This window comes from Dipodomys spectabilis, unplaced genomic scaffold (genome assembly GCF_019054845.1).
Source record: "Dipodomys spectabilis isolate Male_0828 unplaced genomic scaffold, ASM1905484v1 ptg000125l, whole genome shotgun sequence".
NCBI classification, from domain to species: Eukaryota; Metazoa; Chordata; class Mammalia; order Rodentia; family Heteromyidae; genus Dipodomys; species Dipodomys spectabilis.
In genome coordinates this window covers 1874934-1900012 of record NW_024870802.1, presented here as the reverse complement: position 1 = coordinate 1900012, position 25079 = coordinate 1874934, and the positions used below count along the sequence as shown (strand labels likewise).

At 38.6% G+C, this 25079-nt stretch overlaps 1 protein-coding gene across 1 annotated transcript in view; it reads left to right on the top strand.

Moving 5' to 3' along the window:
• The window catches only part of Fhip2a (FHF complex subunit HOOK interacting protein 2A), a 33812-nt gene that overhangs the window by 5206 nt on the left and 3527 nt on the right, over positions 1 to 25079 (top strand). The window contains exons 2-14 of the mRNA XM_042689615.1: positions 3018 to 3096; positions 7495 to 7664; positions 10109 to 10213; positions 10690 to 10812; positions 16608 to 16901; positions 17051 to 17247; positions 18668 to 18782; positions 19343 to 19419; positions 19507 to 19699; positions 19891 to 20060; positions 20444 to 20587; positions 21599 to 21689; positions 23981 to 24124. Coding sequence (XP_042545549.1) covers positions 3018 to 3096; positions 7495 to 7664; positions 10109 to 10213; positions 10690 to 10812; positions 16608 to 16901; positions 17051 to 17247; positions 18668 to 18782; positions 19343 to 19419; positions 19507 to 19699; positions 19891 to 20060; positions 20444 to 20587; positions 21599 to 21689; positions 23981 to 24124 — 1902 coding nt within the window. The remainder of the gene's footprint in view (positions 1 to 3017; positions 3097 to 7494; positions 7665 to 10108; positions 10214 to 10689; positions 10813 to 16607; positions 16902 to 17050; positions 17248 to 18667; positions 18783 to 19342; positions 19420 to 19506; positions 19700 to 19890; positions 20061 to 20443; positions 20588 to 21598; positions 21690 to 23980; positions 24125 to 25079) is intronic.

The window sequence follows — 25079 nt, the reverse complement described above, 5'->3', positions numbered from 1 at the left end:
TTTTTCTTCATTTCCATTTTTATGGAAATACCTAGATCTGTTTCATAAACCATTGTGAAGATTAAAATTAGATGTGCTGGAAATGCCTGAAGCAGTGGCCAGAACCTAATAGATACCCAAAAGATGTGGATTATTGTTAGTATTTGGACAATTTAGATTTGGATGATTGGGCAGGTCATTGAGATCTATATGAGGAAGGAAGCGGGCATCTTGGAGTACTTAAAAAAAGTTCAGGGAGAAATGAGATGAACTAGATTATGGAGAAGCAGGAAGATAGCAAAGGATGATAAGAGAGTTATGGCCTGCTACTTAGGAGGCTGAGATCTGAGGATCACAGTTGGAAGCCAGGCCACTTATCTCCAAATAGCCAGCAAAAAGCTGGAAGTGGAGGTGTGGTTCAAATTGTAGAGCACTGGCCTTGAATGAAAAAAGCCAAGTATGGGAGGCCTTTGAGTTCAGGTCTCAAGTCAGTACCAGCAGGGAAGGAGGGAAAGGGAGAAAGAAGAAGGAGAAGGGGGAGGGATGGAAGAAAGGAAGGAAGGAAAAAAGAAGGAACAAAGAAAGGAAAAAAAGAAAAGGCGAGGCTCTAGTGGTTCATGCCTATAATCCTAGCTACTCAGGAGGCTGAAATCTGAGGATCACAGTTTGAAGCCAGTCCAGACAGAATAATCCGGGAGACTCTTACCTCCAATCAATCAATCAATAAACGCCAGAAGTGGATTCCAGTGAAGTGTTAAAGTGGTAGAGCTCTATCTAGCCTTGATCACAAAAGCTCAGGGACAGCACTCAGATCCAGAGTTAAAGCCCTAGGACTGGCCATAAAAAAGGAACATAAAAAAGAGGAGATGCCAACTCAATAGAACAGAAGTAAAATGAGGGTGGGGCAGGGCCGCAACCTGGTGAATGGCACCAGTTGAAGCTATAGCAGGAGAAAGGCTTCCCCAAACAGAAGGAGGTCTCGGGTATTCCCATCCACTTTTGGTTGGAATGGTGATCGTATGACATTTTAAACATCTAATCTCTGTATAGCTTAAAGTTGAATGAGAATCTCTTGGTGCTGGTTCACTGATAATTTTTTAACCCAGAGCATTAAACTTTTTATGCAATGATATGTAAATAATTTGCATGTTAAAATTAGTAACAAAAGTTTACTAAGTAAGGAAATTTGTTCAGCTTTGAATAAGCATCTGTCTACCTCCTGGGAGAGAAGTATTCCTGAAGTAATGAATGCCCTGCTACTTGGCTGTGTCCTACAACAGAAGTACCCCACAAATTCTGTGGTACCTCTGTGGTCTAGTGACTTACTGTCCATTTCACAGGTGAAATACTGTGGGAAAAGGTGCTGTAATTCTGTCACTAAAATATAGAGGTTGGAAAAATTGAACAAATCACTGCATTTACTCTTTAAAAACTAGGTAGGAGTCTTCAAACAGCTATGCTCATTTGTGTTTGTAACACTTGATAATACATTAACTGTGGAAAACTAAGCCTTCCCAGAGGTTTGAACATTTCTCCATCTTTTTGAAGATTTCATAGCATCTTATTAAAAGGAAGTGAATATTTATAATCCCTTAGTCCATTTCTACACAGAGTGGTACAAAGAGGCAGGTGAGGAAGAGCAGGTATTCAAATGCTGAGGAGTGTTGAGCAGTTTTCAAATCATTTGTTTTTCGTGTCATTACACTTTCTGGATTGAAACACTTGAGTCTCCATGACCCCAGTGGACACAGTTTGCCCAATAGTTTGGAAGTTGTTTTTACAGGGTTGTAACTTTGAGGTCAGTGCCCAGGACATTAAGATGTCAACAGTGGGCTAGTGGAAGTACAGGAGTAACCTGACCTTTAGGTCATCTGTGTAGATGAAGGGTATGAAAATGGAAGCTTACCCTGCCCTTTCCCATATTCCCAGAATAGAACCTATTTTTTCTATCTAGGCTGAGCTGGTAAGCACTATACTTTCTCACCAGTGGTTAATGTTAGTGACTAGGAGAGCTCTCCTTCTTTCCTCTTTTTAAGAAAAGATGTTGGAGTGGGTGCTGCCAAATCTTTCTCTACCCATTTAACATACTTGGAAAATACTTACTGGTTTGCAGTGAGATGGCTGAAGGGTCATAATTCGGTCTTAAAAATTCTGAAGTGAATTTCAAAACTTAAAACACAAACCATCTTTGACTTTGTGGAATTTAAATTGGTAATGTCTTGTCCATGTAGTTATTTTGCTAAAAATATACACTGGCCTAATCCAGGCTTAAAGAAGAAAAGATTTACATCAGTATGTCATTGAAAGCCTAGAACAGTTTAATCTGATTATGGCATTGACTTGGCTATGTGTCATAATAGTGGTGATGTGTAACTAGCTGCAGAGCAGACCTCTTCCCTTTGCGTTTTAAAGTCCTAGGTACAAAGATCTCTTGTTATCAGTAATTTTAGATACCTCAGTAGTAGAATATCAGTGTGTTTTGATTTAAGTTATTTTTAGAGCCAGATAGTTTGAGAGGGAAAAGGCCAGTGTTCTAATTAATATGGTGTTGATAAAAGCCAGACATTGGTGGATTATGCCTGTAATTCTAGCTATTCAGGCACCTGAGATCTGAGACTCTCAAGGTTCAAAGCCAACCCATGTAAACAAAACTGGCTAAATGGGAGCTTCTTGTCTCCTTTTAGCCAGCAAAAAGCCGTAAGTGAAGATATGTGATAGAACACCAATCGTCAGTGGAAAAAGCTGGCTGAGCAAGAGTGCAAGGCCCTAAGTTAAAGTCCCAGTACTGGCAGGCATGCACACAGACACAAAAAGGTTAATAATAATAAAGCCTATGATCTATAATCATAAATCATTTTTACTTTCTTGGCTTCATCTCATTTTTTTTGTCTTTGACATTCGCATTACTGAATCAAGTCAAAGCCAAAGTCTTATTTTATGTTACTTTTGCATTATAATGGACAAAGTAGACTTACACTTTTGGGAAAACTTCTAATGCCATGTTCTTAATTGTGCCCTTTTTGTGTGTATTTGTGTAGCTTGCACCTTCTCTTCCTTTACAAGAAGATTTTGTTTATCACTGGAAGGCAATTACCCATTACTACATAGAGACTTCAGGTAAGGAACGATGCTGATACTAAAGCAACAAAACTTGTGAAGTACTAATATCTATTTCAAAATAAGTTTCAAGGTTGTTTTATACTTTAAACAATTTTATCTTTAGTTTATCTTTTTTGTTCATCATTTTATTCATCTGAAACGGTATCTGTTGAGCCTTTATTTGTCAGTCATTGTTTTTGGAGGGACAGGATAGAAATAGCAGTCAATTAACATGCTTGTCCTGGGAAAGCAATGTATCTGGGAGGCAAACACAGAAAGCATGCCAGGTGATACATGTGGAGCAGGCAAAGGAGAATAGAAGTGTGTGCTTGGGGTGAATATAGCCATTTGCTGCTTTAGGTTAGCAAAAGACGCATTGTCCAAAGTGACTTCTGAGCTGAAATCTAAAACAGACTGGAACTAGGCTTGCTGGCTCCTAGGGAAGAATGTCCCAGGAGGACTAAGCATCCCTAGGACTGAACGATGTGCTTTTCTGATTGGCAGATCCAGAAACTACACAGGAAGACAGGTATCAGGGCCTCTAAGTCATCATAAGGGCTGGGAAGCATTGGAGGGTTTTGAGTAGAGTTGTAACATAATCTGTTTTGAGGCTACCAGTGTGGCTTCTATGAAAAAGATTAGGTTAAAGAGATACCCAATAATACTAGTAGAACAGTTAGGGAACTTTTGCAGTGCTCCAAGCAAGAGAAATAATGGTGGCTTGAGCCACAGTGGTAAGAAGTTATTTTGAGTGAATTTGGATTACATATAGAGGACAAGATGCAGAGGTAACAAAAGTATGGGGCCTAAGCAATTGCAAGATTAGAAGTGTTACTTACCGCTTAGTACTAGTGGCTCATATTTGTAATCCTTGCTACTTCAAGAGACTGAGATCTTAGAATCACAGTTCAAAGCCAGCCCATGCAAGAAAGTCTGTGGGACTCTTATCTACAATAAACTACCAAAAAAGCTACATGTGGAGGTGTGGCTCAAATGGTAAAGCACTAGCCTTGAGCAAAAGAGGCTCAGGGATGGCACCAAGGCCCTGAGTTCAAGCCCCAGGCGTGCGCGTGCGCGTACACGCGCGCACACACACACACACACACACACACACACGTGTGCTACTTCTGGATCACTTGGGTACTGTGGGTCAGCTGGTTTGGAAGAGGATTGGGGTCATGTTTGAGATTTCACACATCCAGTTGGCTACAGATATTTGGATTTCAGAGCAAAGGTGTAAGCCAGAGATAGGAAACTGAGCATCTTTGTCAGCACATAAAGCTGGACCTGGATGGAATTTCCTTTAAGGTCTCTAAAGAGAAATATTGGTGGACATACAGTTCAAACATATATCATTTAACAAAGGAAACAAGAAAAAAGAAAAAGGAAACTTTGGCAAGCCACTGGGGTCTTAGGTGATTGGTAAATCCAGGTGGCTCACACCTATAATTCCTCCAGAGAAGGCAGAGATCAAGAGGATTGTTGTAAGACCTCATTTCAGCAAACAAGCTGGACATGATGGTGCATGTCTATGGTCTCAACTACATGGGAGGCATAGGTAGGAAGATTGTGACTCTCTCTGAAAAATCAAACAAAAAAAGGTCTGGGACATGGCTCAAGTGATAGAATACTTTCCCAGAAAGCGTAAAGCTCTGAGTTCAAACCCCAGTAACACCATGAAAGAGACCTTTATATTTAGGTAACAAGTAAAAATTAGATTTTATATATGTTTGGATTACAGTTTGTTTTTTAAAACTTAATCTGGCATTTGGCTGGCAGATCTATAGAAGCAGATTTTGAAAGGAGCTGCCTTTTTAAATGACTATTTTTAACCCTGTGAGTTTTTTCCCCCCCTCCTCAGAGATCTTAAAGAAATGTGCCAGTTCTTGCTTGAAAAGATTTGTTTCCATCTAGTAGGAAAAATAATGTGTGCATTTCAGTGAGGGAAAAGTAGTAGAGGCTGAGTCCAGTAGAGTATGAGTTTACAGAGAGGATGAAGAAGGAGGAAGCAGGCCGGCCTGGGCTTTACAGGATCAATAGAAGTTCCCGAGGTGGATAAAATGGACTGAGGCACTTCAGGCCAAGCCCACAGCATATGTAAATGCACACAGTCACCTGTAGTTCAGGAATGATTGGGACACATGGCAGAACGTGACCAAACTACAGTATGTACATGTATTCATCATTTGGTACATTTAATAATATGCCAATATTATTATTATTCCCTGTCTTCCAGGGAGCTGGGATTTATATATTTGTTGATTTATTTGGGAAGTTTAAGTACTGTAAAATCAAATTCACATTCATTAGTTTGTTTATGAAGTACTGGGACTTGAACCCAGGGCTTTGGGCTTGCTAGGAAAACACTACCACTTGAGCTACACTCTCGGTCTTTTTGTTTTTTATTTTGCTTTTGAGATAGGGGCTCACTACCTTTGCCCAGGATGGCTTTGAACCACAGTCCTCCTGTCTCCAACACCTGAACAGCTGGGATTACAGGTGTGCACACCAAGCCTAGCTTGTTAGTTTATTTTTTAATTTAAATCATCTCTTTATAGTTATTTCCCCATAAATAACTGTAATCAAAGTATGCTTGAACATTGATTCTTTCCTGGAGTGTTTATATACATTTGCAGGGGAAAAATACCATTTTTAAAAAGCAAATTACAAGCTTACTTACTAATTACCTTTAATTAGTATGAGGCTACTTATTTTAGCAGAATATGAAATGAGAGCTAGTAAGTTAACATATGGCAAATTGTAACTGTGTGTAAGACTCTTCACCTGTATTACATCACAGAAATCCTACAGAAGAAGCAGGTACTGTCACTTATTAGTTCATACTAGAGATGTCGGGGACTGAAGCTTAAGTACTAGATCATCCAGCTACAAGTACCAAAGCCACGAATTGAATTCAGGCTGTCTTGACTAGACAGCATTCTGCATCACATTAGCCACATGCGTCCTTATCCCACTGCTGTCTCCACTAAGCTCCGTGTCGTGGTTTCCCCTTCTTTGTGTGCATGTGAACAGACACTGCAAGATGGCCGTGCACGGCACACAAAGATATGCCACATACTGTGACGTGCTAAGCGAATGCAGACACAAGATGATCACTCTGCAACCTTTACACTTTATTATTAAAAGTAACTTAACCCTTATACGATAAGGAAATCTTGATAAGTCTAGTTTTCCAATGTCAGTGAACTTTTGTTTTTGAAACTGTTTAGTATTAGTGAGAATTCTCTTGAGAAGCAACTTTAAAAAAAGTTTTGAGGTAGCCGCTGTTAATGAGAGGAGATAGCAGAATCTGTAATAGCAGGTTTCATTTTGGCTTCTCTGACTTATTGATGAAAATGGTTTGAGGGCATTAAGTGACCGACTTCCCAGTGCTCTAAAGTTAATATAATCAAAAACAGAACCTGCCCTCTCCAGGTAGCCTAGGTCACTGTGCCAACCTGTTTCTATACTAAAAGACTTCAGGTCTTTTATTTTATTTTATTTTATTTTATTTTTGTCAGTCGTGGGGCTTGAACTCTGGGCCTGGGTGCTGTCCTTGCACTCTTCAGCTCAAGGCGAGCGCTCTACCGCTTGAGCCACAGTGCCGCTTCCAGTTTTTGTCCCCCACAGTATAACCCCTGCTTTCACTATATTTGATGTTGTTATAATTTGTGGAGGGGAAGGGAAAAAACAAATCGTTTAAATAGAGATACAGGTGGACCCATTGCAACAATGAGATGTACAAATTGTTATGTTGAAAAACGAACTTTACAACTTTGGGGGGGGTAGGGAGGGTGGGAGGGAGGGAGATGGGGAAACAAAGGAGGAGGAACAATGCTTGATAAGAAATGTACTCATTATCTTGCTCATGTAATTGTAATCCCTCTATATGATATTTTCACAAAAAAAAATTTAAAAAAAAGTTTTATGAGAAAGACATTTAAAAAAAAAAGTCCCTCGGACTTTCCTGCCTGGGCTGGATTTGAACTGCGATCCTCAGATCTCAGCCTCCTGAATAGCTAGGATTACAGGCGTGAGCCACCGGCGCCCAGCTAAATTCAAGTCTTTTGAAATGACTAAGTGGAGAAAAAAAATTTTACTGACAAGTACATAGAAAATTTTGATGTTTCAGATATTTTCCTGACCTTGCTCCTGTCTGGTTCTCATTTCTAAATTATTGTGGGTGAATATTAGCTGACTAACTGTATTTCAGAGCATTGATTCACTGTTGGAATAAGAGTGTATCAAAAGAATCAATTCTAGCAAAGATAGCCTTTCCATGACTATCACCCTCCTGCGCGTGATTCAGATAGGTCCCGGTTGGAATGGAGTGGGGAGGCATCGAGGGTGTTACAGTTGCAGACGAGCGGCTTAAGGATATCTGAATGTTTTTGATGAGCATTTTTTGTTGTGTAGACGATAAAGCTCCAGTGACTGATACGAACATCCCATCCCATCTGGAACAGATGTTGGATATACTGGTTCAAGAAGAAAATGAACGAGAATCTGGAGAGACAGGCCCATGTATGGAATATTTGTTGCATCACAAGATCTTGGAGACATTATATACATTAGGGAAAGCTGATGTGAGTTTCTAATCTATACCATCTTCTTGCATGTAACACACACAGTAATGTCTTAGCAGTATGCTCAGTTTAGTTATAGAGGAACATACTATACATGACAAGATTGAAGTCAAGATTCTAGGAAAAAGAATTGTGTGGCCTATACACATACATCTTCTGAGATAGCAAAGCTCCCAAATGCTCTAGACAACAACTAATACCTACACTGCTTAGAATTTCCGTGCAGACACTTATGAAAGTGACTCTAAGCCCCGATGCTCAGAATGGAAGGAAATGAGGAAACACCTGGTAACAATGAGTTAGGAAAATTACTTTTTGTAGTCCTGCAAGTATAGATGTCCTGACCATAAGTGAACTGATGAGTCGACAATTCAATGTTTATGTGTGATAAATTTTGAAAAGTCTTTATAAAGCTACTATCACATAAATAATGTGTACTGCAGCATTGCTGGCGATACTCATGCATTGCTTCGTGAGAAGGGATATGCTGGGAAATGTGTCAGATGATTTTGTCCTTGTGTGATGTGTCACCGTACACACACACATGCACATAGCATATCCCTAGATGGCACAGCTTGCTGTATACCTGGGCTGTACAGCACGACACTACGCTCAACAGTAGCAACTGTAGCGCAGGGTGAGACAGCATATTAAACATAGAACAGGTATAGCAGGAATAAATGTCAAGAAATTTCCAGCTCCATTATAATCCTGCAGGATTATGGGCCCTGTGGACTAAACATTGTCATGTGGTACATGTCTACTTACAAAGCCAATGTTTCAGAGCCTTTGGTGGTGGGAGGGAAGAGGAGGAGCTGGGGTCCAGGCTAAGAGGCCCCACTTTGAGACTACTGGGAGACTTTGATATTTACACCCTGTGACCATTGGTGAAGCTCTGGTTCATCTTTAAAAATATGGAAGTGAAGCTTGGTGCCAGTGGCACCCATCAGTAGTCTCAGCTACTCAGGAGGCTGAGATCTGAGGATCACAGTTTGAAGCCAACCTGGGTAGGAAAGTCCATGAGACTTATCTCCAAGAAGCTCCCAAAACCACTATAAAGCTGGAAGTGGCGCTATGGCTCAAGTTGTACAATACTAGGTTTTTGCATAAAAGCTAAGGCCATGAATTCAACCCCCAGGACGCATGCGCGCACACACATGTAAGGAAGTGATTGTTAATGAGCCTCCCTAAGTCATGAAGTCTGTTTTGTGAATTTCTATAATAATGTGAAAATTTAAAACACAAAACTATTGGACATATTTTGTGCTGAATAAGGTTATGGAACAATTTGCTTTTAATTCTATAATGTTATAACTCATTTTTAAGTTAAACGCACTTAATTTCTTTTCTTTTTGTTTGCTAGTCCTGGGACTTGAACTCAGGCCCTGGGTGTTGTCTGAGCCTCTTCGTGCTCAAAGTTAGCACTCTACCACTTGAGCCGCAGAACCACTTCTGGCTTTTTCTGAGCAGTTTATTGGAGATAAGAGTCTCATCAGCTTTCCTTCCTGGGTTAACTTCGAGCCATGATCCTGAGATCTCAGCCTCTTGAATAGCTAAGATCACAGGAGTGAGCCACCAGTACCTGGCTTCAATTTCTGTTTTTAAGCAACAAATCTTCCTATTAACCTGTAACTTATTCTCATCCTCCCTTTTTTCCCTGTCCTTTGGAGAGGGGTTATAAAATGAGAAGTTGAATAATATTCATTGATGTTTATAACAAAATTAGTAATTATACTAGTAAATTTATTGTGATATAGGTGGTTGTAAATACAGTATTACAACTATTGAAATAATGTAAAGCATTTGCTGTCTTAAAAATAATATTATATTTTCAGACAGCATGTCTGTGAAAGTACTTCAAAAATACTCATTTTGTAAGAGTATTTTAACTGAGGCCATATCATCTGCTTAATTATAGCACAAATAATTGTTGGTTTGTACTTTCTCCATAGTGTGAATAATCATCAGGTCACCCTACTTTACAGCAAAATAACTGACTTGCTCTAAAAATTTCTGTTCTTTGCCTATAATAATGATCATGTAAAAACTTTTGCAAATAGTTTAAAACAGTTGTTAGAATAAATTATAATGGCTTATACTATTTTTGTTTATTTACTTGTATTTGCATATATTAGGAGGCCTGAACAGATGATGGGAAGTTATTGATTGCCTGTCAACAAGCATGATAAGGTTCTGCCTTTACTCTGCAGGGAACATACTTTATCTTCTTCTTATTCCCCCCCCACACTATCATCTGCCTGTTCACATTCTAATCACAGCAGCGTGTTAGCACCATGTTGTTTGTGATCACATGAGGCCATGGTCCCCCCGTTATGCTGTGGTCTCAGGTATGTCATTGTACTTCTAAGAATGCCAGTCACTGATAGTAGTTTGTATTATCTGTTCCTCTCCTGTTTGCTTTCCTTCTCGGCCTCTATTCCCAGTGTCCTCCAGGAATGAAACAGCAGGTCTTGGTGTTCTATACAAAACTTCTGGGAAGAATCCGGCAGCCCCTGCTCCCACACATCAATGTACACAGGCCAGTGCAGGTATTCTGTCCCCTTAATCAAAATAGTCAGTTTGATTTCTCTTAGAATGAAAATATTTTTTATCACAATTAGCTTATGTTACCTTTGTAGTCAATTTCAGTTTGTCTTTTTCAAATAATTATTTTTATTTAACACTTAAAAGGAGTCATACTGTTTTTTAAGAATAAAGTTAACAAGCAAAAATCCTAAAAAGTAACATGCCAGTAAGCAAATAGTTGAATTTTTTTTATATGTGATTGTATCACATGTACTTCATGTATTTATGTTCTATTTAAAGGCTTCTTCCATACTTTCATCAACTTTTATGGTAATAAACTTGAAGAGATTACTAGTATAAATGAGTGTATCGTTAGTGCTCTATCTAATTAATGTGAAGTATTTGAATCATTTGAAAATTTTAATATCCTGAAGGCAAACAGATGGCTAAAGATTTTAAATTGTTCTACTTTCTAAGTTAAAAAAGTTTTTTTTGACAGAAATTAATTCGATTATGTGGGGAAGTGCTCGCAACACCAACGGAAAATGAAGAGATTCAATTTCTCTGTATCGTGTGTGCAAAGCTGAAACAGGATCCCTACCTGGTGAACTTTTTTCTGGAGGTAACCTGCACTTCTCAAACTTCAAAACATGCTTGCATTCAAATCGTTATGAAAATTGAATTCTATGAATAATCTTGGGAGGAATTAGTTTTGTAAGTTATCAGAGCTGATTTCACTTCCCAGAATTATTTTACATTTAAGATCACCATTTATTCTAACTTGAAATCTCCTGGGAAAAGAGATGTTCAAAGAATGTGGTTGAGCCAGATCTTTGGGGCAGTACGGAGCCTAGACAGGCAAAAAGGTGAGGCTTGGACAGAGAGTTGCTTGGTAGAGAAATTATAGGTGAACAAGCTAGCAGATTGGTAGAGCCAACAGCAGGTAGGCTGGCTCTACCATGCAGCATGGGTCATGGCAGGTGCCAATCTAAACATGCTACAAAGTCATGGTTTACCATCCAGTCCAGTAGGATGATTGGGATTCATATTTTGTTCTGCTTTTAAAGTCCTAATCACCAAGTCATAGTTGATTTAAGTCAGTTAGTGCTTTGGATTTCACTTCCTGATGGTTTTTTGTTATTGTTGTTTGTATTTTTGCCAGTCCTGGTGCTTGAACTCAGGGCCTACGTGCTACCCTGGAGTGTTTCTGCTTAAAGCTAGTACCCTACCACTTAAACCACTGCTCCACTTCCAGCTTTTTATGGTGGCTAATTGTGGGTAAAAGGTCTTACAGACTTTCCCACTCAGGCTGGCTTCAAACTTGGATCCTCAGATATCAGCTTCTTGAGTAACTAAGATTACAGGCCTGAGCCACCTTTAAAACTTCCAGTTTTAAAAGTTAAAAAAAAAAAGGCATTCTGCTTTCATCTACTTTCTTGTTTTTTTCTATCAGCAAAATAATTTATTAATAGATTAGAAAAAAATAGGTTTTTCTTCCCCTCCCCTCCCCACCATCTTGCTTTTTAGTTTAAAATTTTTTTCCAGCCAGACTTAGGGACAGCACCCATGTTCTGAGTTCAAGCCCCAGGACTAGCATTAAAAAAAAACAAAACCCTTCTTCCTTCTTTTTCATTTTGTTTCTAGTTACATGCAGTATAATCCATTGTTTTTGTGCCAGTCTTGGGGCTTTAACACAGGGCCTGGGCGCTGTCACTGAACTTTTGTATTCAAGGCTAATGCTATAGTACTTGAATTACAGCTCCAGTTTTGGCTTTTGGGTGATTAATAGAAGGTAAGTCTCACAGATATTTCTGCCTGGGCTGGCTTTGAACTGTGATCCTCAGACCTCATCCTCCTGAGTAGTTAGGATTATAGGTATGAGCTACCAGTGCCTGGCTTAATCCTGTTTTTAATTTGCAGTTCTGTGTTAATTTTCTTGGCTGTTAAAAAACACCTGCTTAAAAGAGGAAAGATTTTTTGGGCTCATGGTTTCAGAGTCATTCAGTCCATGGGAAGCTCTGTTTTCTCTGGGCCTGGGTTGAGACAGAGCTTCATGGCAGGGAGCATGTGGTAAGGAGAATTGTTCACCTGTGGGAGCTGGGAAGTAGAAAGAGAGGAGGAAGGGGCCTGGGAAAAGATGAGCCCTTCAAAGACGTGTCCCCTGTACCTGCTTCCCCCAGTTGGGCCCTACTAGTTTATTCAGCTATGAGTTCCCAGTGGGTTAAAGCCTTCATGACCCAGTCCCCTCTGACTCTGCAGACCAGGCCTTCAGCACATGAGCCTGTGCAGGTGGTGAGACTGTTTCTAACCACTACTGATTTTATAAGTTTGAGTTTCACAAACCCAACCCCACCGCAGTCAAAATTTATAATAGTTTTATCTCCTTGCCTTATGCTCTTCTAATCCTCCGTCCTCTTAACTTAGGTTTTCTGTTCGAAAAGTATTTTCTTAGGCAAAGTTATGATTGTAATAAGCCTTTTGCTTGTTATTTTTATTCTTTGAGGCATTGGAGATGGAACCCAGAACCCAGTACTCTGTAAACTTTCCCATGCAGATTGCATAAATTTAGGCTTTTGTTTCACCTGGGAAAATTCCTAGTAATAAAATTACTAGATTATATTGTAGGTATATGTTTATTTTCATAAGGAACTGCCAAACTCTCTTCCAACCTGGCCTTATCAGTGTGCATCTCAGTGAGTATGTCCTCAGCCAGCATCCAGGATTGTCAGGTTTTTAGTTTCGAGTGTTTTTCAAAGTTAGTCAGTCTAATAGGTGGGTTTGTCTTCTGTTTCATCTTATTGAATAAACAATTTAGGATGTTATTAAGTACAGTGAGCAGCTCAGCTACAAAATTGCATGAAATTAAGTTTATAGCTTATGTTAAAGTCTATGGACACATTTCTTATGATGTGCATCATATTTTGTATCTTAGTTTTTAAACTTCAAAATGGTTCAAGTAGTCTTATGATTTCAGATTTCTAAAGATTTGTTAATAAAGGTGATACCACTATTCTTTTTTTTTTACATTTTTTATTATATTTTTAAGTAGTTGTACAAAGAAGTTCCCATTCTACAAAACAATATATGAATATAAGGTGTCTGACAACATTGTCACCCATCACTCCTAACCCATCCCATCTCTTAGATTGAGATTAGGTGATTATATAAATTTCACATATTTCACAGTATTGTGAAATAGTGATACTTATTAAAGTCACAAACACATTTTAACCTTCACAAGGCAAATTGTCATTATCATGGTCTATAAAGTTTGTGAATTCTATGAGCTTTGACAATACAAATTATTTCTTTCACATCAGGTGGACATCACTATTCTTTTAGGGTTTTTTTAAAATATAAAAAGTAGATTAGTTTCCTAAGAATGGTGTGTTTCTATTCCCTTTTTTCCCCTAAAGTTATCTTAGATCCTTTAGTGTACTTCATTTTTCATTTTTTTTAGTGTACTTTAGATGTGCAGAATTTTCCTGAAACTTAAGCTTGATAGATTTCTACCACTAAATCTCTAAAACTGGCTTCAGAAGTATATAGTCCTAGATGAGAAGCAGAGGAAATTTGCTGGCCTATATGTGTTAATGGAAATGTATTTGTCTTGAGACACATTTATGTTTAATCTTACTACAAACAACACCCTTCAGAACCATGACATGTTTGCTTGATGTATATTTTATAGCACCTACTTGTCCAAAGTGGGAAGGGAGGTATCTCTATTCTTTTGCCTGGAGAAGAGTATTCACAAGCTGTTACTGTTGGTTATTAGACTCTCCCTAGCATTAGAAGTCTTTTTTTTAATTGTGAAAATACCGTACAGAGGGGTTACAATTACATGGGCAAGATAATGAGTACATTTCTTATCAAGCATTGTTGCCTCCTCCTTTGTTTCCCCTTCCTAACCCTTCCCATCTCCGCACCCCGCCCTGCCCCTTCACCTCCCCCCCCCCCCCCCGCCCCCGCCCCCAGCATTAGAAGTCTTTATGTGCTTTTTCTTTTCTCCTGTTGGTCATTAAGCTCCTTGAGACAAGGACTCTGTCTTAATCTTTGACTCTCCTCAGTTGCTCTTATATATAGCACAATACATAATAACAACTGCTTAATTAACCTTGCTGAATGAATAAATCTTTAGAGAAATGCAGTTTTATTACTTTAAATATAGAGAAGAACAAAAATAATGTGTCCCCTAAAGTCTAATGTCTGTTCACTTATGTAAGCCAACATAAATATCTCTTGTGGGTTAAGCACATATGGTAGATGAGTTAGAAAGTCTTTGCCCAAAGGAGTTTATAGTTGATGAAGAGGGTAAGAAGAATGTTCAAACTGTTTAGATGTGATCTAACTGTAAAATAAGATGAGAATTATAAAGAATGATGCAAAATAAATGACTTTAAAGTGTTTGTAAGATGAAGAGATGACATCTGTTCCAAGATACTAGGAATAAGCCTTGTCAGATGGTTAGATGCGACTGGATGAGTATAAGGAATAAAGTGTGTTGAGGAAATAGTATAATTGGAATATGTAAAAAAAAGAGCTTAAGCAGACAGGTTAGGAACTGTCTCAAATGGTAGGACAGGATTCAAGCTTAGTTATAGACTGGCAAACCACCAATGGGTGTGAGCAGGTAATTACTCAGTAGTATTTGTACCTTGAGAACTTAGCAGCATCTGGTGTACACTTTTGGGCTCCTTTGGGAAGAGACAGAAGCAGGGAGACCAGCTTGGTTGTGGATGGAGTCCCACAGACAAAAAGGAGCCAGCAAGGACTGTAGTTAGTGGGAAGCCAGGTAGGGGAGGGTGAGATAAAGAGGGTTCTAGTACTGAAGGGGCTGGAGGTCTGTTCTGTGTGCTATGTAGCTACTGGGGGCGGGCAGGAAACAGAGAAGGGATGGAGCCCCAAGGAAGCTTGCTGTGAGGGGAAGATGGCATTTTGGTTCTGGATTCCCTGAGTCTTCCTGGTATCCTGATGGATACAGCGAGCTGGTATTGAGTGCTGTAGGTTTGTGTATGGGAGAGAAGTCTGGGTTTAAAAGATTCAGGTATTCAGTGCTCAAATTGTGGGGATGGATGTCTTCACTACAGGCATCTGTGGTGAAAGCAAAGTGCAAAGGTTAAAATAGCAGTTTCTCCTGGTCTAGGGAACTTTTCAAAGTACAAATTCCTTGGCTCCAGAGTTCAGCAGGGTTGAAATCATGTTAGAATTTTAGATGGACTGAACTTTTACTTTCATAAAGACTGATAATGCAGTTGATTTTGTAGGAAATTGGAATATTGAGTTCCATAGAGTTGTTTATTTTTTGTTTGTTGTTTTTTGCTAGCTGTGTAGCTTGAACTCAGGGCCTAGACACTGTCCCTGAGCTTCTTTTGCTCAAGACTAGTGCTCTACCACTTGAGCCACAGCACCACTTCTGGCTTTCTCTGTTTATGTGATACTGAGGGATTGAACCCAGGGCTTCATGCATGCTAGGCAAGCACTCTACCATTAAGCCACATTCCCAGCCCTGTTTTTGTTTTGTTTTTAAACATACACGTTGTGAACTCATTTCTGAAAATGTGTTTAACAGCAGTAGAAGTGGTTTCTAATTATTCTCCTGTAGCCTTGGAAGTAGACTGTGAGTTCATTTACCCTTTCATGTGCTTCCATGATGAGTAAAGGCCATAACGGAATGGATGGTTGTGATAGGCTTGGTAGACAATCTGGTTTATGATGAAATAAGGTTGTGAAATTTGATTATTGCTCTTAAGTTCACATGGAAAAGTAAGACAGGTTTACCCTGAAATGAAGAATTTGTATCAGGTAAGATTCTGTATGTATGAATAGGGTGCTTTAGTGTTTCAAGCAAATCATTCTCAAACACACATAAAAATGGCCTCAGAGGAGTTTCCTGGGTTTTAGAAAGCAGAAATATAAGGGAAAAAACTTAGGAAAAGTACCTGTATATTGAAGAAAATTTGAAGACTCTGTGAAAACTGTAAATGTAATGCTGGTAACTTTTGAACTTTAAAGCATATTTGTTTATGAGTTTACATTTTCCCTTGTGATCTTAGGAAAATTAACATTGGGATGATTATATTCATGATAACCTAGTGAAGAGAAAACACTAATTACACTTGAAATGTTTTTCCCCACCAAGTTGTTTTTAGCCGTAATCAAGTAGATATTTCTAATATTGCTCATTACTTATGGTCAGTGTAAGACACAGTATAATCATACAAAAGTATTAATTTCAATGTGTTTGTAAAATTCTCTAAAATATGGTTTGTTAAAAATTAGAATATTTTCACTCGGCCTAACACTGACTGTTACTGTAGGCATATGGAATAGTAATTATAGAAAAACCCATGAAAATACAAGTTCTGGTTTATAAAGTTCCTAACATAAACATTACAAACCTGGATTCCTTTTCAGAACAAGATGAAATCATTGGCTTCCAAGGGAACAGCCAGTGTAATTTCTGACAGCACATTTAAAGGGCAGGATTCCTCATCAGCTGATCCCGGAGGCCCGAGTCAGCCAGAGGCTCTGTGTGCTGCTGCTGGAGTGGAGCACCTGGAGCCAGAGGAGGAGCCCCCGCATCAGATGGATGACCTTTCTACAAGCTTGGATGACCTCAGCGTCACCTCACTGCCAGAGGCCTCGGTTGTGCGGCCCAACCAGGATTACAACTTAGTGAATTCTTTGTTGAATCTCACCAGAAGTCCTGTGAGTCATCATCTCACTTTAAACGAAGGCCTTAAAAGTAGGGAAAAAAACCCTAATCTTTTAAAGTAACACACTTAATCCTTTTATGTTGGATTTAATTTGGTGGGTATCTAATTCGGGATTGAAGGGGTGTGTTTTCCCCTCTGCAGGATGGCCGAATAGCTGTGAAAGCTTGCGAGGGTCTGATGTTATTAGTAAGTCTGCCCGAGCCTGCAGCTGCCAAGTGCCTTACCCAGAGCACTTGCCTGTGCAGACTGCTGACGGACAGACTCGCCTCTCTGTACAAGGCCCTACCTCGGTCACTGGATCCATTAGATATTGAATCTGTAGAAGCAATTAACTGGGGGTAAGTACCATTCTCTGTATTTTCCCCTCTGCCTACATTTTAAAGTCTGTTTCAGTTTTTACAAGCATGGAAATCTTTGAATCTTTACCTTTAAAAAATTGAACACTAGAAGTGATCTTAAAGGAAATGTTTTCTTGAGTATTTTATTAAATTTATCAACGAATTTGGCAACGAATTGGTGTAGGATCAGTCTAGCTATAATAGTTTGTTCATTATACTGATGCTTGGAGGAGGGGATGTTGCTGAGGATGGAACCTAGGGTTTTGCACATGCTAAAAAACCTACCACTGAGCTGCATCCAGTCCTTGATGTTTTTGAGACAGGAGTCTTGATATATCGCTCAGACCAGCTTTGAACTTTCATTCCTCCTGCCTGTGCCTCTTGTGTGCCCAGCTTTATACAGGTCTGTTTTTAAGGGTTTACTGTAAAACCAATCACTTCATCTAATTATTTTATAAAAAGAGGGGCTTTCCTTTCTGATAAATAACTTGCACAACCTTTAGAGCAGACTTCTATTCTGTGGACCATTTGCGTAAAATCTCTCCTCCTTTATTCTTTCATCCCTCTACCAACTTTGATTGGTTCACATAGGAAAATATGATTATTACAGAAATTTTATGTACTAGAAAATATAAAGCACCATAAATAAAACTGTACGTAAACTGGCCAGCTATCAGCGCCTGAAATTTTGATATAATTTCCTTGTTGTTTTCTCCAAATGTTTAGCCTTCCTTTTTTTTCTTGTTTTCTCTGAAACTACATTTCCCAACGTCCATTAGCTAATCTTGTTAACAGTATTGTGCATCAAGGCAGGAAGGAAGAGCAGCCAGCCAATCTGTTTCTTCTTCAGTCTTCCTTTGCCTGCCTTTTCCTGAATCCTGCCAGCTGAGAACTGTTACCTTGCCATTGTGATTAATTTCCTGGTCAAATTTATAGCACAAATCTAGGGAGGAGCTAAGTGGTTTTCCTCTTGCTGCTCTGTTCTATTTTAGTTTCACTCTTTGCACTTAAGGAGAGAAAATGATTTGTATCTTTTAAAAGGTTTTCTCTTATCTCTGGCTATTTTGATCAGTTGTCTGCTGATTGTGATCTCTGTCATACTATGTGTTCTGAGAGTATTCACCTACTTGGCTTCATTTTTCTGTATATAAAATTGGGCTTTGGGGGGCTGGTAATGTGGCTTAGTGGTATAGTGCTTGCCTAGCATTCATGAAGTTCTGGGTTCGATTCCTCAGTACCATATAAACAGAAAAAGCCAGAAGTGGCTCTGTGGTTCAAGTGGTAGAGTGCTAGCCTTGAGCAAAAGAAGCTCAGGAACAGTGTCTAGGCCCTGAGTTCAAGCCCTAGGATTGGCAAAAAAAAAATGGGGTTTGGCTTTCGATAACTTTAGACGTGGCATGTCTGCCTTCCATGTCTGCAGCTTGGACTCATACAGTCATAAAGAAGATGCTTCAGCATTCCCAGGAAAACGAGCCTTAATTTCCTTTTTTTCTTGGTTTGATTATTGTGATCAGCTCATTAAAGAAGCACAAAAGGTTAGAACTGTTTTGTTTGTTTTTTTAATTGATAATGTTTGTTTTTTAATTGATAATTTTAAAATGTAAGTTTCTACTAAGTAAAATTTGAACTCTTAGTTAATATTTTTGAATATATTTTAATCATCTTAGGATAGTTTATATAGTGTAATGAACATGTGTGTGTGTGTGTCTGTGTGTGTGTGTGTCTGTGTGTGTGTGTATCTGTGTGTGTGTGTGTGATATTTACAGTTTTGGAAAAGCTCAGTAGTCAAGTTCTGTCCTATTATGGTACAATGCTTTACAAGCACTGACTTCATATCAGTGGCTTCCCTCCAGTTCTCCTGTTAGTACTTTGAAGTTGTTGGGATAATTTTTGTCCTGCTCCTCTTATTCATGAAAAAAAAATTTTTTTAATGTATATAGCCCAATAGCTAACACTTAATCTAACTTATGGTCAGCAGGCAGTTTTTTCTTTCCACATTAATTAAGATGGAGGATGGAAACTGATATATTGAAATTACAAATTAGACTTTTCTTCCCATTAAAAAAATAATAATAGTGTTCATGCTGTGTTGTAGACTGCTGCTGTTGCTCTTGCCAAAGCTGTCCATGAGAGATTTTTCATTGGTGTCATGGAACCTCAGTTAATGCAAGCGTGAGTAGCTTCATTCCTTTACACATGATGACAAAAGACACCATTTCTGCCAGCCCTACCCATTTAACCATAGTGTGTTGTGCTCAGTTCTGAGATAGGAATTCTGACATCAACTGCCGTGCTCCATCGCATCGTTAGACAAGTGACGTCTGATGTCTTGCTTCAAGAAATGGTGGTTTTTATCCTTGGAGAACAGAGGGAACCAGAAACCCTGGCAGAAATTAGCAGACATCCTTTAAGACATAGGTTAATTGAACATTGTAATCACATATCTGATGAGGTAAGCTATGTAATGACCATACTAGATTCTTGGAAATACCAATTTAAATATACTTGTAATGTTTGAAATACTCTTTTTTTTTTTTTTTTTTTACTGTGTTGAAAGGCTGAAAGCATGACTTTTACAAGATGGCAATAAGAACAACTTTTATAAAGTTATTTTCAACTCATTTGGATCAATTTTGATTTCAGATAAGCATAATGACATTGAGAATGTTTGAACATCTTCTGCAAAAACCCAATGAGCACATTCTTTACAATTTGGTCCTAAGAAATCTTGAAGAAAGAAATTATACAGAATACAAACCCTTGTGTCCAGAAGACAAAGATGTGGTAGAGAATGGATTAATAGCCGGAGCAGTGTAAGTGTCTGTCCAAATCTGGGACTTCAATGTTTCATAAAGCTAGAACTTTCTGTCTTCTCTTAGTTCTCTCTGTTGTGCTTAATGATAATAATTTTTCTCTTAATTTCTAAAAGTTTGAAAGTTTTGGAAAGTAAAATCGAATGTTTTGATACTATCATTCTAAATTCCAAGAGATATTACCTATTTCTTAAACCTAGTAACAAAATGCATAGATACTTGAGATTATTACCACAAAATGATCGTCTGTAATATAAATACATTATATCTTAAGTCTTTCTGTTAGAAAATTATGTAATATTTTCTTCAAACACAGCAGAGACTCTTTTGACTTAGAAAACATGGTAATAAATGTTTTTTGTACATCATTAAATTAAACTTAGAGATCTGGAAGAAGATCCATTATTTACTGACATTTCACCAGATAACACTTTGTCAAACCAAGAGTGGCTGAGTTCTTCACCTTCTACTAGTCCAGATCACCCCAGAAATGATGGGAAGACTGAAGTCCATAAAATTGTAAATAGGTGAGTAGCAGTATACATTTTTTTTAAACTTCTTTTGGTATATACCAGTTCTGCTTCTGGTTGAGTTGAGTTGAGTCAACTTTTTCACCTTGATTATATAACAGGTGACAGCAATGGCAACAGTTGGACCAGGAGAAAAAAGGCTTCATAGAACCATTTTCTATTTTGTAGGGTATATGTAGCTCTAGTGTGTTTAACCCTCAGGGTTAGATGCCCAGCCCTGCAGAAAAATAAAATAAAGAAAAAGACCTTAAAAAGTAATAGTAGCAGCAGTAGTTGAACTACTGTTACTACTTCTACTACTACTACTACTGCTGCTGCTGCTACTGCTAATAATAGTAATAATAATAAAAGAACAAAAAAGGAAACACAAAAAAAGCAGATAAAGTAAAAAAAATTAATAATATGATTGAGTAAACCCTCAAAGTACACAAGCTTTTCTCTATATAAATGAATTAATTGTAAGTAATTCTCAAAATTTACCACACTGAGCATTGCCACGTAGACTAGGCATAGGGCTAGACATTTTCTTCAGTTCATAGTTGTACTTTTCTTTCAGTGTCTTTTCTGTGAAAATTTTCTCTTATTTTTTTCTTCCCTTTAATGCTGTCAGTGTCATGCCTAAGTCAGTTAATATTAAAAAATTGTATCTGGCTCAAAATGCAAAATTGTATCTAAAGTTCTCTCAAGTTCAGTTACTGAAGGGCCAGTTGTCTGGGAAATTAACAAATATGACAGTCTGTCATTGCCTAGTAATCTAAACGGAAAAAAATCTTTTATCTATTTTAAATGGATTTAGTAATTTTGTAATAGACCTTGAAAATAATGAAAGAATATTTAGTAAGTTACAAGGTTAATTCAAGATAAAGACAACACTCAGTTTTAGTTTTCAAGTTTCCATTGTTTGTATTTTTAGTTAAACTGAAAATACCACTAGTTACTTTACTGGAGAAAGATCTTCTTGAATTCCAAGAGTATTTGTGTGGGTGATCATGGCCTTTTTCCTTTAAGTTTTCTGTGTCTGGTACCAGATGAAGCAAAATCATCATACCATGTTGAGGGCACTGGATATGACACCTACCTCCGAGATGCGCATAGGCAGGTAAGTGACATCATTATTGGCCATGAAATCTAAGAATGGGCACACGCCTCATCACATTGTCCAGTTGCCCACAGTCATTACTACAAAGAAGTGAGTCCACTCTCCTCAGAAACAAGACCTGTACCCTGCTGGCACTGGCTGTGCTTGTATGGGTAGCCTGAGTTGCATGTCACTAACTGGGTCTCCATCTCAACATTGCTTCATCATCTGTGGTGTTTGACTTTTCACTTTGAATTGTATCTCACTTGGATCCATCTCCCCTATGCATCCTAGACCTGGTATCTTCAGCCTCCCACAGCTACCCAGGCCCCATCCACAGGCTCCTGTCCTCTTTTTCCCCAGTTCTGTGCAGACAGGAAGTCAGTGTTGTCTCCACTGCCTGCCTCACAGATGCTGATTTCTCCAAGGTCTGCTAGTGTTGTCTTTGCTCTGTAGCGTTTTTCACTGGAAAATGTTAAAAACAAACAGGTATTAAATACTTCGTTTCTCCTTTAACCAAATCTATGCTAAGATTTATCTTAGTATATCAGCATTTTAATTTTTACAGTGTACAATTTGGTGGGTTTTAGTATGTTCACAGTGTTGTGCCACTGTCACCAATCACTGCTCATTCCAGAACATTTTTGTCACTTGTGAAAGAAGCCCTGTAGAAACAGAACAGGCCCTCCCGCTCCTGGTACCTCTTCCTCCCACCTCCCTAACCCAGCTGGCAGCGCCTAATGTGTTTTCAGTCTCTCTGACTGAACTCTCTCTCTCTGATTTCCACTTATTTTCCTTCTGCACAGGTTGACTTTGGTATTATTCAACAATGGACAAGTCTTATACTTCCTTGGTTGAACTTATTCCTCGGGGTCTTTTTGTTTTTGTTTTGTTTTCGTGACAATAGTTGGGTATGACCTCAGAGCCTTAACGCTTGCTAGGCAAGTGGCCTACCATGTCAGCCATTCCGCCAGCCCTTTTTGTTGTAGTTATGGTTTTGAATAGAGTCTCATGTTTATGCCCAGGTGGGCCTAGACCGTGATCCTCCTAGCTTCCTGCTTAGCCAGGATGACAGGTGTGTGCCACCTTCCTTAGCTTTGTTGGTTAAGATGCAGATTCACTAACTTTTTGCCCTAGCTTAATCTCCACCTCTCACCAAGCTGGGATTACGGAGAAGGAGCCACCACACTTGGCTATTGTTTTTGATAATACCATATGTGAAATATTCTGTGGATTTCATTTTCTAGTTGTTAATAGCTATGTATAGAAATACAGTTGGTTTTTGTGTCTTAATCTTGTATCATGCAACATTGCTGAGCTTGCTTGGGTCTCTGTTTGAAACTCCTCAAGGCTTCTTCTCCTGGTTTATTTTCTTTAACATTTTCTCCAGCAGGAAAGTTAGCAGCTCTGTCCTCGTCCCCACCTAGAAGGGAATGATATTCCCCTTCTCTGTGACATTGCTGCAGCTATTAATGCCCTGTGTTGTCATTATTGTTTAGGGTTAGAAGGTAATTGATCTCTGAGAGTTGACTTTGTGCTTGATTTACCATTGAGTCCCATAGTACATGTAGTTTAAGGCTGTGTATGTTTTACAATACTATACCTATTTGGTATTTGTTGAATAAGCAACTAGACTATTTCAGTATTTAAAAGTAAATTTCAAAATATGGAGTTTTCAAATTCAAAGTTTCTCAAATCAGGAAAATTTTAAGTGAAGAATTATAATTTTCACTGAAATCCTTTAGGTTGAAGCATGCTAGCATAGAATTCATCTTCCTCAGCATGTAGTTAATCCACCAGTACTTGAAACAGAATTTAAGTTTACATTGACCTGTAACTTATTACTGGGATGAGCCAAGTTCACATGCTAGTCAAGTCACACAATTAATAACAAACTACCTTTAAGAATAGCATTTGAGTGTTTAGCTGCTTTTATTGTTTATGTAACGTTTCTTCATTTCCATTTTGTGATAACAAATGCAACTATTATAATCATTACAGAAATGTTAGAAACAGGACAAGGGCTGGGAAGGTGGCTCAGTGGTAGAGCGCTTGCCTTGCATGCATGAGGCCCTGGGTTCGATTCCTCAGCACCACATAAGCAAAAAGAAAAAAAAAAAACAAGACAAAAAAGATAAAAATTTGAAGCCATTGCTTCCTAGGTCCTAAATAATGGGCTTTACCACGCTGAGCCCCATCATGCCCCCTCTGAAGCCAGCGGTCTTCAGATACTTGTTGGAGCAAAGCATTTCTATTTCATCTCAGTCTGTTTCTTGGTAGTTCTTTAATGATCTAAACATTTTCCTCCCTAGTTCCGGGATTACTGTGCTATCTGCTTAAGATGGGAGTGGCCTGGATCTCCAAAAGCACTGGAAAAGTGTAATTTAGAAGCTGCTTTCTTTGAAGGTCATTTTTTGAAAGTCTTATTTGACAGAATGGGAAGAATTCTCGATCAGGTAATAACATTTTAAAATACCAATTTCTCCATTTTTTTGTGTGGGTGTGCTACCATTCACTATGGCAGGTCTTAGTGTAAGTTTTCAGCCAAGTACCTTTATTTTCTTCATTTCTCCACTAGATGACTTTTTCATAAAACTTTATTGTCCCCACCTGGTGGATTTCTGATGTATTCCATATGTGCAGGGCATTATGTGATGTCCATACAGCCATTGAAGACAAGTGCCTTGCTTCCATGCTAGCCACAGTGCTGGAGGTGATGAGAGAGAGCAGTTGGTTAATATAGACACAGTAGAATAAAACTTGTTGGGCTCAATTCAGAAAGTCTAAAATGTCATTGCAAACTGAATTTTGGCCACTCTGGCCTCATAAAAATTATGAATTTGCTCCAGAACATGTAAGGGAGAGAGCTGGCATAAAGGGCCTGATTTACTTTAACAGTGGATGAGAATTGCCCTCAGTTGATAGGTGGCTGTGTGTGCCACCAGCTGCTAGGAGAAATGAATTTGGGAATAGAGTCCTCATCCAGCTTGTGGGTTTTGTTCCCACCAATCAGTCTCCTTGGCTGCTTAGAAGAAGACAGTGTAAGGCATGAGAGGTTCTGGTGAAAGTATTTAACAGAAGCTTTTTTGTATACAAAAGTGTTCCTTTTGTTCTTATGTTGACCAACTCTGGAACGTACTTCCAAGTTGCTTTCTGTGGAGAAATAAATTAACAACTAGATTTCTAGTTTTGAGGTTTTTTTCTTTTGTTGTTTTGTTTTTTGGTGCTTTTTTTTTGGCAGTACAAGACTTCGAGCTCTGGGTTTGCACTTGCTAGTCAGCACCACACCATGTAAACCACATCTTTAGCCCTTTTCACTCTAATTTTTGAGATACGGTCTCTCTTTTTGCCCAGGCTAGCTTGGACCACACACAGTCCTTCTACTTATACTTTTCACCATAGCTGGGATGA